The following is a 20,157-nucleotide window of genomic DNA, read 5'->3' as shown; positions in this document are numbered from 1 at the left end:
TTTGGGTCCACTTGGTCCTGTGTGGTCCCGCAACTTTACAACTCTAATTCCACAAAGATCACATAAAGGCCAATTCTCCATAAGGATTTTCGGGTCTAGGAAACCTTTTGACAAGATATATTCCCAAACCCGAGCCTAAAGAATCCTCTTAGCCATTCCTAGAGACCATATCACCTTGCTTCTCATGCAAGTAAGCTATTTAATTGAGTTTCTCTTGTGAATAGGCTTTAGGAATCACTCCTTATCCGATCATTGATTTATTCATCATTGTGATTCCTCCTCTACTGGGTCTCCTCCCATCGGTGAAAGTCCGTAAAGAGTAGGGAGCCTTAGTTGAGGTGACAGTGGGCTATCGCTCCATTGTTGCCCCTTGACCTAGTAGTTGCTCTATAGGATCCCCTCCTAGGATCCCTGCTAGTTTGAGCAGTAGCAAGACTGAAAATATATTTGAGGGAAAATAAGGCTTAATAAAGTTTATGAAGGGGATTTGAAGGAAAATAAGGTTTAATATAATTTATTGAGCAAATTAATTTACAAGGAGATAAGCTATAAGTTATAAAACCAGAAAAACATATTGAATGAAGGTTTTCATATATTAAGAAAGATATATATATATATATATATATATATATATAAGCTTATTCAAAGTCAATTAAAAGAAAGTATAATACAAAGTGTTCAAGACAATTTTTCTTTTTAGTATAAAAAGAAGATATCTATATATATATATATATATATATATATATATATATATATAAAAGAGCTCAAAGTAGTGAAGAAAAGCAAAATGATGCATGCTGCAAAGAACTGTGTGTTCTTTTCAAAATGTCCTTTTTGTTCAAAAAGATATCCCAGTTGTCCAGAGTCACTTAGAAATCAAAATGTCGTCTGCACAAAATGTAGCAAAACTTTTACTTTAGATGAATATCAAAGTGACACACAAAAACAATTGTCAAAAATTGTTATGAAGTTTCGTGAAATAATGAAACAATTAATGGCAACACGCGAGCAACGACATACAAATTTTAATAAAGAAATGAAGAAAATAGAATCCAAATTGCAAGTTGAACAACCATCATCGCTCCTACAAAACGATGTAACTTAGTATACCAATAAGGTGCAGTTGGAAGATAAAGAGAATTTTCATATTAAAAAGTTAGAAGACAAAATAGCTAGACTTCAACAAAATAAGAAGGCATCACAATATAAATATAAATATTTTGAGGATATGCATCATAAAGAAGTAATAGAAAAGTACAAGGAAATTTCACGCCTTAGAGATGACAGTGAAAAATTACTTGAACTAGTCAAGAAGGCTAAGTTTACAAAGAAGGAACTCATGAAGCACCTATCAGAACAAAAAGAGGAAAATCTACGCCTAAAGAACCTTAATCAAACATTATTAGAACAAATTGAAAGTTTAAAAGAAGAGGAGAAGGACACTAGGAATAAAGTCAACAGTCCAGAAAGCGAAGAACTTTGACGTTTAAGGAGTTATAATCAAAACCTTATTACACAAATAAAGAAGCGTAACATTGACAAGAAGTCACTAAAAGACAAGTTAGAACAACTTACTCAAGAAGTATCAGTCTCCAGTCGTAACAATTTAAGTTAAAGATAAAGAAACGAATACCGATCCATTCAATGTCACAACTCAAGAAGAGGATAAACCAGTTGAAGTGAAGATGTATTCAGAAGTTGCAGTTCAAACAATGGAAATTTCAAGTAAAGATTCAGTGATTAATCAAACGATTTTTGTACTTGAAGGAAATCAGAGACGTCCAATAAACCGAGAAATCGCCACAAACAGATTAAGGGGAGATCAAATCACAAGAATTCCATATCGACATCCAAACCATAAACACAAACATATCAACCAATCTGCAAATTCATAGCATTCAGGCTAGAAACAAATAACTTATGTTTCAAAAATTGTCGATGTTGACACAATTCAGTCTTGTGATAAAAATCCATCTCAAGTTTCCAGTAACCACAAGATTCTGCAAAAGATTGATTTAGGATGGTCAGATCCCTTCCCAATTCGACTATTTTGTTTATCACTCAGAGGATCTTATCATCTTGTATCAACGAAGATGACAACTCCAGGAATTTGGAAGGATGCAAACAAATTACAAGACAAAGGAACATATGACACGTTTTCTCATCAGTAAGCTTTGAGGACAAACCTTTTTGAAGAGAAAGACAATGTTATGAATATAATTTGTATAAAAATATAAATAAATAAATAATAATAATAATAATAGATTAGTTAATGAAGAGTCATATCCCTAAGGACATGACTGTTTATGGAAGGGTACCTGCCTAACTATATATACAGGACCCTCAGTTGTAATCAAATCATCTCATATCTCATATCAATTCTTATATACAATATTCAGTATATATTTTTATCCTCAATGTATGTCTTCGTGTACCAAGTGTTCTGAAGATTGTTGCGGTATACGAACTTTGTTTGTTACATTGTATCACTGTATTTCTGTGACAAATTTTTACATATGTTTTGATGTTATACTTACATAGGTTTCTTTCATTGTTGCAAACATCCTGATTTTATTGCGAAAAAATTGCAAAATCGCGATTTTTTGGCCTAGCTGATGTTTATCAATTTTTAACAATATTTTGGTGGTATTTTAATTTTGCCGATGTTTGTTGATTTTTACCAATATTTTGGTGGTATTTTAATTTTGCCGATGTTTGTTGATTTTTACCAATATTTTCTCGATTTTTATGATTTTTTGGTTTTTCAAACCCTCGCTGATTTTATCTCGATGACGATGTTTGAAACATTGGTCTCTTTCTTTCTTTACATTATTTTTGGCATTTTTGGGAGTTGTGCTTGCACTCCCACATTGTTTCATACTGGCTGTACTCTTCAGTCCCATTGACCTGCTTTTGTGGTCATTTGTTGGACATGAATAAAATTATCTTATCTTATTAGTCAGTTTGGTTAAATTTATTTGCCAAAGAGGATGGCTGTGTTTGATAGTCTGTCCCAATTGAATGTTCTTTCATCTTGTTGTGGCCCAGTCCAGATTAATCTTCCTATCCAGTAATGGTAACACCCATTTTCTCTTCACTAATTATTGCTCCTGCTAGTAGTCAAACAGTTATCCAAAGTTGTCTTTTAACTCTTGAATAGATAAATGAGAGGAAATAATATGCACAACAGACGTTGACAGTGGTACCGTGTATAATGTTTGGGCCAGTTCAAATGTAATATAATTATGTGCATGCCCATGCTGTTTACGTTTCAAGTTATTTGTATGCTTTTATATATTAAACAGTTATTGTAAAAAATTATTGTCTGTGCAGAGGTCGGAAGAAGGCTTGTATAATGTTTTGTGTCTTGCACATAACTGGTTCCTTGGCTATGCAATTCAACAAATATTATAGCATTTGGATGGGAACAGTTTCTCTAGCAATTGCTTCATCCCTTTTCTCATGCACTTTTGAGACATGGATGACTGCTGAACATGAGAAGGTGAGGTTCCAGTTTACATCTTGCTACCTGTTATCTAGAATAATCAATCAGGAATTTTTATTGGTATTATTTTTTGAACTAATTGTTTTGACTTGCTGTGTTTGCAGCTGGGTTTCCGGCAAGAATGGTTGAGTGATACCTTTTGGACAATGAGCTTTGGAGGAGCAGCATCATCTCTTGGAAGTTCAGCACTTGCAAATACTTTAGTAAACTGGAAGACTGATCATGGAATGACTCTTCCATTGGTGGCAGCCACTATTGTTGCAGTTATATGTGCTATCTTGATTGTGAAAAGATGGGGAGAAAATATGGCAACTTTCAATGTCAAGATTCCAACCACAGTTCTACTTTTCGCACATTTGATGGCTGGTTAGTACAGTAAGTTCTCAGCTCTCTACACTAACATGCATGACATATATATATCCATTCCATCAAAAAGTTGGGATGTTAATTACAGCCGATTTTCATGAGCTGCCTTGTGCAACTGTACTACCAAGGACAGTGGCAAAATTGACATGGTGTTATCTGTCTCTGATGGTTGTAATTTGCTGATGAGAATGGTGATAGTTTTTCGTGCTACCATATTGATGCCCTGGTAATTATGTTGGAAGATGCAAGCTGTTTCAATTATTTCTTTTCTAATGGTGGAATTGGAAGTTTGACAGACAAAAGGATATTGCTATTGGCGTGGGCGCAAGTGTGCTTAGATTTTGCCGTTTCAATCTTTTGGTTCCTTTGGACTCCCACTATTGTGGTAAGCTCTCTTTTTCTGAAAGGAATCATGATGTAAAGCTTAATCTGCTGTCTTGTTTCAATATCAGCCGACCTCAAAATTTCTGATGAATTTGTATAAGTGCTAGAAAATGTTGTTCTGTTTTGACCAAAAGCTTCTCTGTTTTGAATTCTTTTGTTATGTGGGTGAAAGAATTAACAACGAGCACTATTATTTTCATATGAAGCTGTTGCTTAATTGTTTGAATCTTTCTTGACTCTTTAACTGACTTGCCAAAGCAATCAACTACAGTTTTATCTCTGGAAACTATTTAACGGGAATTTGGGAATGCAATGTTTTATATCATCTCTTGAGATAAGAATGTAAGTTATTTGGGCCTGAACTCTGAAACTATGAATTAACTTGCAAACTTAATTATTAACTAAACTTGAAGAAAAATATGGCTCTTGGTTTTCCTCATAAAATTGGTAACTGTATCATTGGAATTTGTAGTTCCAGTTGTTCTTTGCCCTCTTCAGATTTTGTGTTTATCATGGAGCTATGAATCAACCTGCCTATGCCTGTGGTAGTCTATCTATTTGACACTGGAATATGTACAGTACCCGAAAAAATGCTTGTTGTTTTGCACATTGAATGAAGATAAAATTGATAAAATATAAGATATTTTTGTTAATGTCCAGCATGTGACCACAAAGAGGTGAATGTAACTGCTAAGTACAATAGTATCAATACACTGTTGGGGTGCAAAGGTCATGTTCCTATAAAAACCAAAAAACAGATCATCTAAAATCTAAAATCTGATAGCTAATGAAGAATGTGCCGCTGGCAAATCTGGAGTGATGCATAGGCTACTAGGGGCCAATAGGCAAAGTGCAAAAACTCCCTGGAGGGATGCCTTGGAGGGGGAATTATAGGGGGAGCTTCGGGTTCCTCTGGACCTGTCATCGGAGGATGAAGACGAGGAAACTTTGCCCTGTGGGTCATCCTTTGTAAAAGTATCACTCCTAGCATTTGAGGTTGAAGAGATAAAGCTTGTGATGGTAGGCTGTCCAGAGGAACTGGTTGCTTGTGCATCACTCTGCCTTGAGGGGGTGGGTTAGGGGGCGAAGGGGGGAACTTGCTGCTGTTGTCTGGAAGCATAGGTCTCTCTGCTGGAAGAGATTTTTTTTCTTCGAAAAATAAGGAAGATGCAAAGTGCTATAGAGAGGACTTGACCACACAACTTTGAGGCAACATTTGTTGATGTATTTATTTATTTAAAGATCATTGTATATAGTAAATAGTTCTAGATTAAGTAATAAGTAAGTCAACATTGTGATGGTTTGTCTCCCATGAGAATTTGCAAATAATGAATTAGGTGACTAGTCTCTTATATGTAACTGTAAATAATTGTATTATAGATGTTAAGTTATAATCTGAATATTCCAATTGGATAAATACACGAACGAATAAATGATGAATAATGATTTGATTTGATGTTGAACATTGACAAGTTTCTCTTGTAGTGTGTTCATACTTTGGATTCCAAACACATCAATCAAACTTTCCGTTGGTTAGATGAGGTCAAGTTTGACTCTTCTGCTTTTCTTCTTTAACAACAACGATTTCTCTTTCGTAGATTTTATGCTTGGCATTATTAGCCATTTCAAGTAAAGCTTGGATAGAGAAAAGCTTAACAAGGCCACTTGTGATCCTTTGGAAAGTCAAGCCAGCCATCTCACCGAGTGGAATAGGTAAGGCAGGTTACCTTTTTGGAATTGTCTTGAAATAGCTTGCATGACCATTTGGTCTAAGAGCTCAGCCCACACCTTTTGATTTGACAAACCATGGTAAGGCAAGGATTGCCAAGTATGATTGGTAAAGCGAAATTTGGGTTTAGACCTCTGTTATGAATAAAAAATATATATAATAATACAAATAATGTAAATAAACAATAATAATGATTAATGATAAATGAATTAGTAATTAGTTAATGAAGAGGTATGTCCCCAAGGACATGACCATTGGTGAAGAGGTATCTGCATAGATATTTAAGTAGACCCTCACCCACATTGTAATCATTCTCATTCATACATTTGAATATATATTCTTGCATCCTCAATGGAGATTTACATATTCCAAGTATTTTGGATTGTTTAACTTGCTATAATGAACCTTGTTCATTACATTGGTATCAGAGCATTTTTTTGAGTATACGAACTTTGTTCATTACATTGGTATCAGAGCTATTCGATCCTTTGGCCGCTTCATCGCTGCATAGAGAACCAGTCTAAATCGGCCTTTGGCCATCAATTTTAATCAACCTTGTTATCCTTACAATTTAAACGTTTCGCTACAAATTTGGAGTTTCTCCATTTCGTAGGTTTCATCATCAGGCCTTTGGCCATTTAAAAAAAGAAAAAAAAAAGAGAAAGAAAAACAAATGTTAAAAAAATAGATATGTAAAAAGGAATTAAAAAAAATTGGAAAAAAAGTCAATATAAAAGGAAACAAACATTATAAAATAATATATAAAAAAAAATGGTCAAAAAATAACTTAAAAAAAGTATATAAAAAAGAGATTATTAAAAAGAAATTATAGAAAAATAAATAAAAAAAATTGAAAGCTAAAAAAAAATTACTTAGAAAAAAAATCAAAATCAAATTTACAAGCCATACGACTGTCTGTCGTCACTGGCTCATGCTGGTTCTCAATGTTGTGCCGCCACAACCATTGGGCTTCTCAACTGAGCCAGGGCCTTCTGCCACGTAGCCCTTGTGCAGCCGAGTCCTCCAAATTGCAACGATTGTTCTCCCATTCACATCACTGTCGCCTCTATCTGTACTTGCAACGCACACCTCAACCACCACACTCCCCAACGAGCCGCCTTAACAGTTTGAGTTATTTCCTTGTTCTTCATTGATCCTCGACCACCACAATCCTTCCTTCTCAACACCCACAGACCACGTCGTCGGTCTGAGCGATTGACCTTCCTATCTCCTGTCAGTCGTACAACCACCCTCGTTCCAGCCACACCCCTATTCACCCTCGAAGCACTGCATACATAATCACTTTGTCATTTCTCCACTATGTCTGGTCCTCATCACAACCAACAATCACACCCCTCTGTTATCCATCACTATCTCTGTTAGCCTGTCTGTGGTCAAGAAAACCACCGCCCTGTTTTGTAGATTCCAGACCATACACAACCAATTAATTTGGTCTCTATGGTGGGTCGTGTTCATAAGGAATTTACTAAGGTCTCAGTTTTTAATGGAATTCGACAATATAAATTAGTGAATGATATATAAATAGATAACTTATATTTGTATATTTTTCAATATATATTTAAAGAATTTAAAAAAAAATTATAAAAAAAAGGGTCAAAGGTCGATATATATTGAAAAACCAAAATATTTAAAAAAGAAAAGAAAAATGATTAGAAAATATATATAGAAAAAATATTAAAAAAAAGGGTCAAGATTAAAAAAAAAAAGTTATATATATATATATATAAATAGGATTAAAAAAGGTAAAAAAAAATATAAAAAGGTATATATAAAAAAAATAATATATATTGACTAATTAAAAAAAAGGGCTATTGAAGAATTAAAAAAAAGAGAAGAAAAAAATGAGTTCCACACAAAAATCATTATTTTGGACTAGATGTTGTTTTGTATAACATAGATTGAATATCCATGATTCATAAAAATTGCGAATTATGTTGCCCAACCTATGGAAAATTATTTAATGCGGAAGAATGCCAAGATGATGTACTGATGCAAATGACAGAACGAGAGGAAAAACTTGCAAAACTAGAAGAAAAATTAACAGCAAAGGATGAGGAAATTCTTCATTTAAGGGACCATAGCCAAAAATTACTTGCGAAGGTCAAGAAGTCCAAGGAAAGAAAGAAACAATTAGAAGAAGAAAAGGGACATGTTGAGAAGAAATTCAACAAGATTCTATCAGAAAAGGAAAAAGAAAATTTGCGCTTAAAAGACCTGAATCAAAGGTTATTAGAACAAATCAAAGATCTAAAAGATGAGAAGCTTAAAAGTCAAAAATTGAAAATAAGGTTGATGAATTAGAAACCAAAGAACTCTTACGTCTGAGAAACCATAATCAAAGTCTACTCATTAAAATTAAGAAACTTAAGGATGATAAGAAATCATTAAAAAACAAGTTAGAAGAGCCACTCACGAAAGAAGTATCAAAGTCTTTAGATGTAACAGTCCAAGTAGAAGAAAAGGGAACAAACACAGATCCCATTAATCTCAAAGTTCAGACAAATACAAATCCAACTGAAGTGAAGACGGTACTCAGAGGTTGCAGTTCAAACGATGGATACTCCAAGTGATGATTCAGTAGCCAACTCAACAACATCAATACCCGAAGAAAATAAGGAAATTTCCACCCACATGTTAAAGGAAGGTCAAATAAGAAGAACTCCTGATCTACATCCGAATCACAAGAATAAACACCCCAATCAATCTATGAGTCTATATCACTCAGAACATAAACAACAAACTTATGTTCTGAAGAATATTGAAGTGTGCACAACTCAATTCAGTGATAATAATTCGTCACAAGTCTCCAATAATCGAAAGATTCCACATAAGATTAACTTAGGATGGTTAGATCCATTTTTAGTTTGACAAATTTATTTATCACTCCAATGATCATATCAACTTGTATCGACGAAGATGACAATTCCGAGATGAGAAGACATTCGAAATAGAAAAAGAGATCAAGCCTTTTCATCAACAAAGTTCGAGGACAAAGCTTTTTGAAGAGGAAGGAAATGTTATGAATAAAATATATAATAATAATAATAATAATAATAATAATGTAAATAAACAATAATAATGATTAATGATAAATTATCTAAAAATTAGTTAATGAAGAGGTATGTCCATAAGGACATGACCATTGGTGAAGAGATATCTGCATAGGTATATAAGCAGACCCTCACCTTCATTGTAATCATTTTCATTCATACATTTTAATATATATTTTTGTATCCTCAATGGAGATCTACATATTCCAAGTCCTTTGGAGTGTTTAACCTGCTATAATGAACCTTGTTCGTTACATTGGTGTCAGAGCATTCCTTTGAGTATAACCTCCCTCCTAACTGCCATGTGTTAAATTAATGAGAAAAATAGGCTGTTCAATGTTGCTCTTAACCCCTCACTCTATCAACCACCAAAAACTTGAACCACACCACCATTAGTTGCTCGGAGACATGACATTCAATTTGTACATATTATATGTAGAAACTGCGAATTATAGACATGCCCAAAAATTGAGAAAACAGGTGGTGGAAAAGATTGATCATGAAGAGATCAAACATCAGTCTATCTTTTCAAAAGAAATGACAAAAAGGAGAAAAGTGTCAAATTAAGCAAAGTGATCATCTCATATGCGAGCTAAAACAATTTCATTAGACTTGCTTTTTTACAAGGATCAAGACTAAGTAATCATCTTTGGCATGCACGCCCCAGATCTTTGGATACTGAGAAAAACAAACTGCTTAGAATAAAAGTTTTTTGGAATTTGATGAATCTGACTTTATAAGTGTCGGCACCCGAAACTGCACCTTGAAAATGGTATAAATTTAATTCAAATTAATAAAATTTCAGCTGCAAACATAAGAAGAAATCTGCCTTATACAGTCACTAACCGTTCCTCCTCTCCTTTTGCGCTGGTGCATACCTGTCTCAGGGGGGGTGTCCCTGTACTGCTGTGCCTTGACCTTTAAAATCTGCAAATTTAGAACCAACGGTCAGCAAACATATATTTTGACAGCCACAGAACTGTCAAGAAACAGATTGGAGATAAAAGGAATTGCTGGCAGAATTTTCCTTTAAAGAACAGCTGTTAAAAATATGAGATGGACAGTGAGAAAGAAAGCACCTGTAAGTGATTAAAGGATCAAAATACATGGTGGAAACAGTGTATTAACACCTGCAATGTAAATATCAAAGACTTAACAAGACATAAGAGCTGAAATCAGGCATAAATATCTTTATTTTGTATTGATCAAAGAGCTGGTTGCACTACAAAGAATAATCTACAAAACAAATCGGCTGATATATCCTTGCTGGCTGAGAAAACCTGTTAGAAAAATGAGAAAGAGATAATGCTCTGGCGTGCTGCTCCTCTGCTAGGTAAATCACGCCCTTTGGATGAAAGCTTTCTTCCCTTTTATCATTTCCTTGGTGATATGTTCTAGGCAAGCTTGAGTTGTACTCATGCGAGTTCTAGAAGAAAGCTGGGAGTCGAGTAGAATGAATGGGAGAGGGGTAGTTTGGACAACTAAGTGGAGCTCGAACATAAAGGAGAAGTGAGGTCAAACTAGTTAAGAAATGAGTTATCATGAGTGAGGTGGCAAGAAGTGGAGTCATAAGGTGAGTTATGAGAGAGAGAAACTCACATGAGAGGGAAAGAGGAATTAACATAGAAAAGGAAGGCAACTTAAGTGCATCTGCTTCAGTCAACTTGGCATTAGACTCAGTTAACTAAGAGAATCTTCCTCAGGATTATCACCAATTGCCACCATGCCTTCCAACTTATGGATGAGCTTCAGTTATATCATTTTAATTTCATGCATGTGTTCCAAATTTTCAGTGTGGAAAATGTCGCAACAAAATCACTATAAAATTGACGAAGTCCAATTTTTGAGCTAGTCGATTCTATCAGCCGATTTTTTGGCGACTTTTTGGAAAACGAAAAAATCGGGATTTTATCAAAAAAGTCGGCATAAAATTGAGATTTTTTCTAAAAAATCGTGACTGTTAACAACTTGTTTTTTTTTTTTTTAATATCAGGATTTTGTCGAAAAAGTCCAGATAAAATCGGGAGTTTTTCCAAAAAATCACGAGTGAGGCAGTTTCTTTAACGACTTTTTATTTAAAAAAAATGAATATTTTTGTATTTTTTAAATTTTGCCGACTTTTTCAAAAACCTACATACTTTAAAGACTTTTTCAGTTTCTGGACCCTTGTCGATTTAATCTCGACTTTGACTTCTTCCAAATCGGTTCCAATTACATTAACACATGCACACCTTAAGATGCCAATGTCATTCTTTAAAATAGCCATGTGTCATATTCTAGCACTGCCACATGCCACTCATGTTTGGCAGCTGCTAAATATAGGAACTCTTTAGATACCCCTGCTATTATACTCATTGGGGTCGATTTTTCTAGGAGAATCCAAAGTTGTGCTCAAAACTGACATGCAAGTACCTGTGCCTCAAAATGCTGAAAAATAATCTCTATCATGACCAAAGTTTGTGCAACCTGTCTCCAGAATAAGATAAGACCAAGCAAATGGTCTTATGCTTGGAACTTTGCAATGCAACCTAACCCTGGCTTATATACCATTGCCTAAAATCTATCACTAGTCACCAACGAGATGATGCAAGATGGCCTTTAACCCTCTAGATTTTCGAGGAAGTAGTTCTAGGGTTTAACGAGAAGTAGCCTTGATCAATGCTATTGTTTGGATGCATTTGAAAGTAGATCCGTTTGATGGAATCTCATAGGATCTTAACATTTCAGTTGCACAAGTACTATTGGGGTTTAACAAAGCTTCATCATGAAAGTCTTGAAAACATTTGCACCATGCGTCATCTCCTTGGTTTATCATATTTGTAGGATTCAGTGGCATAGGAAGCCTTGGTTCATTTGGGCCCCTATTTGTTTCAAAATTTCTCCTTTGGTTGGAATGTATTTTGTTGTGTTCTTGTTGCACGCATTTTTGTCAAAGTTTCGAGGAAGCAAATGTACCAAATTTTTCAAAGGATTGATATCATCAGGACATTGGTTTATTGAATCATTGTAAACCCATTATGCAAATTTGTAATGTAAATGATGCTAGTAAAACCATGTATGTATGTAACAACCTAGGTTAGCTTACTATTTTGGTGAAAATTTCATCCTAGGAGGTTTTTCATATCATTGATTCATCTGTGTTTCTAAACACGGATGGTCGACAAAATTTTTCCCTCCAACCTTCCCCCAAAGCTAGGGTGAAATTTGTCGTCAAAGTTTTAGGCGAGTCCTAGTGTTTTAGTCGAGTCTTATGTAAAAAAGTGATTTGGGAATAATTTAAGCTAATTGACTAAATTATTTTATTACAAATCATTTGGTCTACTAGATCATGTTGTGTGGCAGAATTGGGTGTGTAATTTGAGGGTCTATACTGAATTGGTGTCCCCCCTTTGAGGGTTGAAAATGTAATCATATTATGTAAGAAATATTTAGTGCATGGTTTCTCATACTTAGACACCATGCCTAAAATATTCGAGGGTGAAAAAAATATTTAACCCCTTCATATGTCAATTAATTAATTTTTTCTGACAAAAATTAAATTAATCCTAAGCCAAAAAATTAATTAACTAGAGTCAAATTTAGTCTAAGAGAAATTAAATTCTCCAAGTGGAAAATTTCGTGGGTATCAAAGAAATTAATTTTTGGAGCCCCCCACCAAGGGAATAATGGAAATTTCAAGAAAAATTGGACTCTTGGGCCTTGGTGGTAAAGTCAAAGTTAAAATTTTGAGGAAATTAGCTCAAAATATTTAATTTTGAGCTATAATAAAAAATGGGTTAAATGAAAAATTTGAAAATTCCTCAAAAATAAATATTTTCAACGGTGGAGATTAAAGGATGATCAAATATTTTTCAACGGTCGAGATTATTATGACAGGGATCAAGCCAAGTAGCTGTTATTTTTCCACTTGGAGGATCTATCTATAAATTAGGAGTCATTTGTCTCAATCCATCTAGTTTTTACTTATGTAACTCTGAAAAGCTGATGTAAATTACTGTCCCGCTAGGAACATTGGAATAATCATAATAAAGACTTTGGGGTGTAGTTCATGGTGTTTCTTATGTGATGATTTATGGTATGTGTTGAGTACAGACATTCTTATATTGTGCTTTATAAATATTTTAATTGTTATTTCATTGTAGGTGATAGGAACATTCTATTGGTAAGCTGTGGGCTTATCTTAGGTGATCCGATTCACTAGGTGTTCTAACGATTTGTTCTTCAAAAATATATAGTATTTGTAGGTTCCCCAACCCCTGGACTCCAAGTTCACGAACTTTGGATAAAGGGTGACTATGTTTGGATTCTAATTATTTTTATGGTGTTCTAACTTCGCTAAGGCTATGATTTATTATTTATGTTTCGAAATATATTTAGCCACTACGAAAGATTTATAAAGTTCCAAAATTTTTTGAAGCATTTTACAATATATTTTGTAAATATAATTTGTATAATACACTTGTAAATTATTTTATTTTCTAATCTTGGTTTTGCAGTTGGGGTTTTCGAGTTTTGAATTAATTTTGAATTTTTGTATATATTGGGGTTTTGGGTATTTTTATATTCATTTGTGCAGGTGAGATCGAGTGAGAAGAGCTGGATTAGAGCTAGATCTAGGTCCTTGACGGTAAAATCTAGCCTATCAAAATTTTGCAAGGCCAACTATTGAAGAAAATTTGCAGTAAATCTGAAGATCTAAAGAAAAATTATTTTTGGAGCAAGGGTTTCGAAATTTTTTAGGGCCAAAAGGCCCAATGTCATCCTCCAAGGCCAACGTCAGCCCTTAGTCCCCCAACATAAGCCATATTTAGCCTCTTGGAGGCTGGCCACAAGCCCTAGAGGGCCTCAACCTCCTTTTCGACCCTTGCTGTGGGTATTTTAGTGCCTTATAGGTCTGGCCATAAGGCCTAGCCCTCTCGGTCTACCCTCCCTTGCTTAGCCGTAAGGACATAAGGCCTTGGCCTCCCCTCCTCGACCCTCATTCCCTCTCGGCCCTCCTCCGCAACCTCTCCTCCTCGCTTTGCTCTCCCTTCTCCCTCCCTTTTTGACCCTCCCTCCTCTCCTTTCCCTTCCGTCCTCCAAGTCGCAACCCTCTTAGGGCTTGCAGTAGGCCTATAAGGCCCTTATCCCCTTGGCTGCAACCTCTAAGAAGCTTGTCGTAGGCCTTTAGGCCCCCCTGTTCCCCTCAACGCTAGCCCTCAAGGGCTTAGTGTTGGCCTCTCTTGGCCCTAATTTGCCCTCTTTTCCATCTTCGTGGGTAAGTTTGATTTTGGGACTGAATACTTGGTGTGTTTTGCAGAGAAATTGGCTCTAAGTTGGTGTTTTCAAGTGCCAAGTACCTTGGAGAATTCTTTGGCAATTTGGGCAAGTGATCTACAAGGCCTTGGGCCTAGGGTTTGACCTCTAAACCCTCATTGTTTGACTGTTTTATTATAATTGTCATAAACTTCTCATAACAGTGACATAACACATTAAAGTGCTCTAAAATTAACCCAAAATTTGCCTAACATATTGAGCAATTAATTACAAGATTTGAGCATTTGGCATCAAGCTCTTTATATGTTTATTTGCTGACTATCATAACTGAAATCAGATCTGATATATTCTAAAGCTACATCATAAAAATTGTTTGTTAGTTTATATTTTTACTTGGCAAGTCATTAGGCGCCTCCTTGCTCATTTTTGGTTCATACATGCTTGTCATATTCTAGATCTAAAGTGATTTACTTACTGCTGTCCGTAAGGCTAATTCGTGCTCATCTCATTAATGTTGCTAAGTGCTCTTGTGAAGAAGATGATCTTAGCATTGGTTATTTGAAGGCTAACATTTGTTTGTTTATTTGTAAGCTCATCCATAGTCTCTAAGGAATTGTTAATTTTGCACTAAGTAACCACTCACACATCATAACTCTAATCTTTTTGAAATTGTTTAAATTACTTTGAGGATTGAAGTTTCACTGATCTAATTGGCTTAAACATCTAATTGAGCATTACTAAGGAATCGTTGATAATTGTTAAAGACATTGTGGTAAGCATTGGCATATTGAGAATTAATTGAGCATCTCTTAGCTTTGGGTATTAAGATCTAATTGGCATTTTGGTTGAAGCATTATTGAGAAATTTGTTGGATAATTGCTCTAAGGTAAGCTCATAATCTTGTGTTCTTTCACAATCTTAAGAAGCTTTGGTAATTTCGTTGTCTATCTTAAGCAATTGACATCTTAAGTTTTATTCTAATTGAGCATCTTTCAATATTAGCATTGTCTAAAGAGCATAATCATGGCATTATTATTGGTTGTTGATAATCATCATTGGAATATCTTGAGTAATTGACATCTTGTGGATAATCATTGGTAAATTGTTAGTAATTGCTCTTAATTAAGTGGATTTAATATTGGCACTTGATAAATGACACATTCTTGGTAATAAGATTGTCTTTCCATTTATTTGATAAGTACTCTTGTCTTTGAAGATTAATAATAACTTTAAGTACTTAAACATTAAGCCAATTTGTTGTAGCGGCTACTGCCACCCTCCAAAATTTTGGCTCGCATTCAAATTTCGGAGCCTACCTTGGATCCGATGATCGATCGTCCTTGGTCACTTGTTGGTAAGTTGATGATCTCAAGCTTCCCTTCGTTGATTTTAAGAGTTGTTCATGTTCTCACCTTTATGCATCATGTGTCACCTTTGGGCATAGGGGTTGTTGTTTGGCACAAAAAAGAAATGTTGTTTTGCTTCAAGGGAATTGTGTGCGTATGAGTGGTTGTCATCACATAGACATGTTTCACACTCACTTCACGCACTCTTGTCACGAAGGTTGTTGCACCATTCTGGATGGTCTACGTTGTGTCACTAAGTGTCTGTGTGCGATCACAGTCGAGTCCTATCACTGTTTACATCTGTGTCATTGATCTCACACTTAGCCATTTCCCAAACAACCTAGCCTCATCCAGCTTCCTGAAACTTTGCACTTTGCTTTTGCAACCATCAAACTTCCTCCCTTGCTTGTAGAAACCCCGCAGTGTGCAGAAACCCCAACATCCCTTGGCATCCAAAACTACGTAGTGGTTTCCTCCAGTGTCCTTCCCCAACCAGAACCCATTATCAACAGAAATTGCGTAGTATTGCCTCTCAGTTGCCCTGGCTGCACTGCACTCAGAAATTGCACAGAGGTGTCCTCCTAGGACCCCCATCCCGTAGTAGTGTCCCATGCCTCAAAAATGCGCAGTGTTGTCCAAGCTGCCCTGTCTGTCTTACATTCAGAAACTGCGCAAATGGGCCTCCTATGGCCTCATCCCGGCAACAGTCACTTCCCTTTGAAACCGCGCTGATCCATTGCTCAATGACTATAGGAAAAGGTGACATGTTGAGATCACTCCCAAGGAGTCGAGGAGAAGGACCAAGAGACCAAGTAATGGAAAAGATCAGGACCGCATGCAAACTCTGTCGGATGCATGATCATCTCGAGGGTAAGTATGGTAAGTAAAGAACACCTTTCGAAGTACACCTCTTAGTTGAGTTTGCAGGATTGCTTGTCATTGTCATATCATCCTATCCTCAGTAACATGCATGTGCGCAAACACAAAAAGTCATTTCATGTGTTTCCTCTACATGTCTTGCTTCCTTTTTGCTTGTTTGACCAACTGTCGTCTTCGACATGTTGATTGCTATGTCATGCTTGCGACCTTGTTCTGGTGATGTTGAAGGTTTGTGTTTGAGTTGTGTTCACTATGTAAACATCTATCACACTCACACATGATGTTGTAAGCACTGTCGCGCAAGTGTCGTCATGGTCGTTCGAAGGTTTATTCGAAGTGTCGCACTTGTCGCTTTCACCATTAGACAATCCCACAGTCAGTCACACTAAGCATATGTTGTCTTCTTGGTTTGAGATGTCTTGTTGTCAAGTCATGTTGAGTGTGTGTTCGCAAGGTCATGTATACATGAGTTCACTTTCTCACACACTTAACCATTTTGCCGAAGATATGTTGACCAGACCACCCTCCATCAGCCCGAAGATCTGTCGACCAGACCACCCTCCATCAGCCAGACCTCCACTGAGCTACACTGCACAATTTCAACCCTCAGTGACGAAGCTTCGTTGCTCAGAACTACGCAGAGCTTGAGGTTGCCCTCTAGGTAGTCTGCATTGCGCAATTTTGGAATCAACCCGGTTGACGGTCACCCAGAACAACGCAAAAGTTGCCCAAGAAGCTATCTCAGTCTACGCTTCCTGCAAGCTTATCCATCAAGCCTCTCGCTGGTCTACTGGAGAGTTTGACAGGGTAGTGACTTCGAGCTTCACTCCTCCCAAAAATTGCGCAAACGCTGTGAGCATGCCTGCCTCTACTAACTGAAGAAATTGCGCAGATAAGAGGGACAAGCACCTGCTGCCTGTGACTGCATTGTCTCTGAAAATTGCGCAGTTTTGTCAGTTAGTCCCCCTGCCAACCGACCTGCTGCTCCTCTTGAAAATTGCGCAGTTTTCCTGGACTGTCCACCAACTGCTCGACACCCTGCTCAGCCCAGAAACTGTGCAAACATGTTCAACATGACTGCCTCCCAGTTCTGCGCAGTTTTGGCCATTAAGCTCTCACAGCCTGGTCCTGACCTTTTCTGAAAATTTGCGTAGTTTTCACTGCTAGTGTCCTCTACTGCCCGCACTACCTTCCCAAGAAAAATTGTGCAATTCTGCCTCCCAGCTGAGCCAGATCCTGTAGAATGTCACTGCTGTTCTGGACTGCTCATCCCAGCCTCCCAGTGACCTCTGCACAATTTTTCTTGACAGTGCCCCGGAGCCTCGAACTCCGACCTGGCATGTGCTCTCTGTTGTTTCAAAGCCTTGTCCTCTCTCCCGGCTATTAGAATATATCTCTATTTAGTAATGCTCAGTCTTTTAGCTGTTTCTATTTTTATTCTTTTAGCAGTTTCTTAGATGAAACTGTTTGTTCTATATTCTACATAGAAACCTGATGTTTCTATTATTGTAAATATCTTTGTATTATCATTGAGCTGTTTGCTCCAGGTTAATCAATTCATTCGATATTCTTTTACATGCGTGTTTCGCACTGTTTTATGGTATCAGAGCAAGGTTAAGAGATTTCTTGAACAGTAAATCTCTCTGCATCGTAATCTCTTGAGTCCTTTCTAAGGTCGAGCCCTCTGTAAGCCAGGCAGCCTTCACTGAGTCTTAGCCTCGGCTTTGCTCGCTGTGATAAAAGCTTACAGTCGTCCATCTCGATACAGAAATGGATTCTTCCCTTGCATGATCGTTTTATTAAGGAAATAACTTTGTGGCGGTGACTGTTTTCGTGGGAGCGGAATTTTTTTGGCTGACCAGTTTGCTTGGAATCGTGAACTTGGAATCGTGAATCCGGCTATCTTCTTCTTCGCCTGGCGGCTACTCGACCACAACGTGGAATTCCTCAGCAATCGTGATCCAGGTGTTTTCTCTCAAAACTCATTTGTTTTTTTTGAAAGTCGGAGTCGTGGGTTGAAAATTCGATCTGCAGGCAAAATCGTGGTTTTAGTCTCAATTGCTGTCAAACCCGTGGATATCTGTGGATACGCGTGCAATTTGAAACTTGTGGATAGATATTTGACACCTGTGGATATATATTTCAGATCTGTGGATACATATTTGAAAACCGTGGTCAATATATACATTTTGAAACCCGTGGATTTATACCTCAGACCCGTGGATACATTTTTGAAACCCGTGGTTCATTCTGTGGATAAATATTTGAAACACGTTGTTCATATATACATTTGAAACCCGTGATATATATTTCAGACCCGTGGATGCAAATTTCAAACCCGTGTTTATTTTCAAACGCGTATATGCCTGAGACGTGACGTGAAATATATATATACGTATATACCTGAGACGTATATACCTGAGACGTATATATCCGTGGTGTTTGCCGGCATACCTGAGACGTGAAATATATATACGTATATACCTGAGACGTATATATCCGTGGTGTTTGCCGGCATACCTGAGACGTGGTGTTTGACGGCATAAGTGGAGTGGTGTTTGCCGGCAGTGTAAACGTGAAGCTGAGACAACACATATCCACATAAAGGTATTTTCAGATCCACGTAGTTTCCAGATCATAGTGACGGCATAACGCATCTTTTCAGGGATTTTCCAGTGACGGTATTTTCAAGTGACGCCATCTTCCAGATTCACGTGGTTACGTAGCGGTTTGATTAAAAGTTTATTGTGATTTTCTTTTGAAGTGGTGGGACCAGAACAGCGTATACAGCACAGCTTGGACAGCTTCAGTTTACAATTTGTTAAGGTTATGTGTCTCGGCCCTTATTTCCTGTTTCTTTATCTCTGAAGTTTGGCATTTGTTTGCTCAAGGCTGCCTGTGAAGAATTTGTTCTGAAGCCTGTGTTAAACCGGCAGCTGTATAATCAATAAAATCACTTCAAACAGCAGTGTAAGACTTGTGAAAGAAGGGTACAGCTACAGCAGTGGAATCTGCTCTATTGCCATTTTTTTTTTTTAGACTGTGGAAATATATTTTGTGTGCTGGACTTCTGTATTGTCTTTGAGAAAATGGCCACGCTCACCAATCTGATGTTAGAAGGAAATCAAGCCTTTTACGCCTTTATGGCTAAAAGGTCTTCAGATCATGTTCCTTCTTCTGCATGGTACATTGATTCTGGTGCATCACGCCATTTCTCTCACAGGCGTGACTGGTTTATTGACTTCTCACCTTTCAGTGATTCCGTGGTATTTGGCGGAGGTGAAAAGTACACAGTAGCTGGCAGAGGTACAGTTCAAATTCAGTCTGGTGGGCGCACACTCATATTTCTGAATGTATACTATGTTCCTGGTATGGAAATTAATCTGCTGTCTGTCAGCCAGATTATGAGGAATTCTCCTCAGCTTGATGTTGTGTTCAGTGCACACAAGTGCTCTATTATTGACAGAGAGACTAGTCTAACAGTTGCTGTTGGCTTAGAGGACCATGGTCTATATAGGCTACTTGACACCGGTGACTCTCCAGAAGTGGCTCTAGCAACACGTGTCTCTCCCATCAGTACTCTTTGGCATCAGCGATATGGGCATCTAAATATGCAGTATC

At 36.9% G+C, this 20,157-nt stretch overlaps 1 protein-coding gene across 5 annotated transcripts in view; it reads left to right on the top strand.

The window, feature by feature from the left end:
• The window catches only part of LOC149218069 (Major facilitator superfamily protein), a 109,551-nt gene that overhangs the window by 48,759 nt on the left and 40,635 nt on the right, over positions 1-20,157 (top strand). For all 5 annotated transcript variants that reach the window (XR_016249129.1, XM_089383791.1, XM_089383792.1 and 2 more), the window contains exons 3-5: positions 3,334-3,502; positions 3,610-3,871; positions 4,168-4,256. Coding sequence is in view for 4 of the 5 variants with exons in the window: in XM_089383791.1 (XP_089239917.1) it covers positions 3,334-3,502; positions 3,610-3,871; positions 4,168-4,256 (520 nt within the window). In the remaining variant the exon portion in view is untranslated. The remainder of the gene's footprint in view (positions 1-3,333; positions 3,503-3,609; positions 3,872-4,167; positions 4,257-20,157) is intronic.

Source organism: Pinus tabuliformis, chromosome Q (assembly GCF_031772625.1).
Source record: "Pinus tabuliformis cultivar Carrire ecotype Pingquan chromosome Q, CPIR1, whole genome shotgun sequence".
Classification (NCBI taxonomy): domain Eukaryota; kingdom Viridiplantae; phylum Streptophyta; class Pinopsida; order Pinales; family Pinaceae; genus Pinus; species Pinus tabuliformis.
Note: the sequence above shows the minus strand (reverse complement) of the source record. Positions and strands in the feature narration are given on the sequence as shown.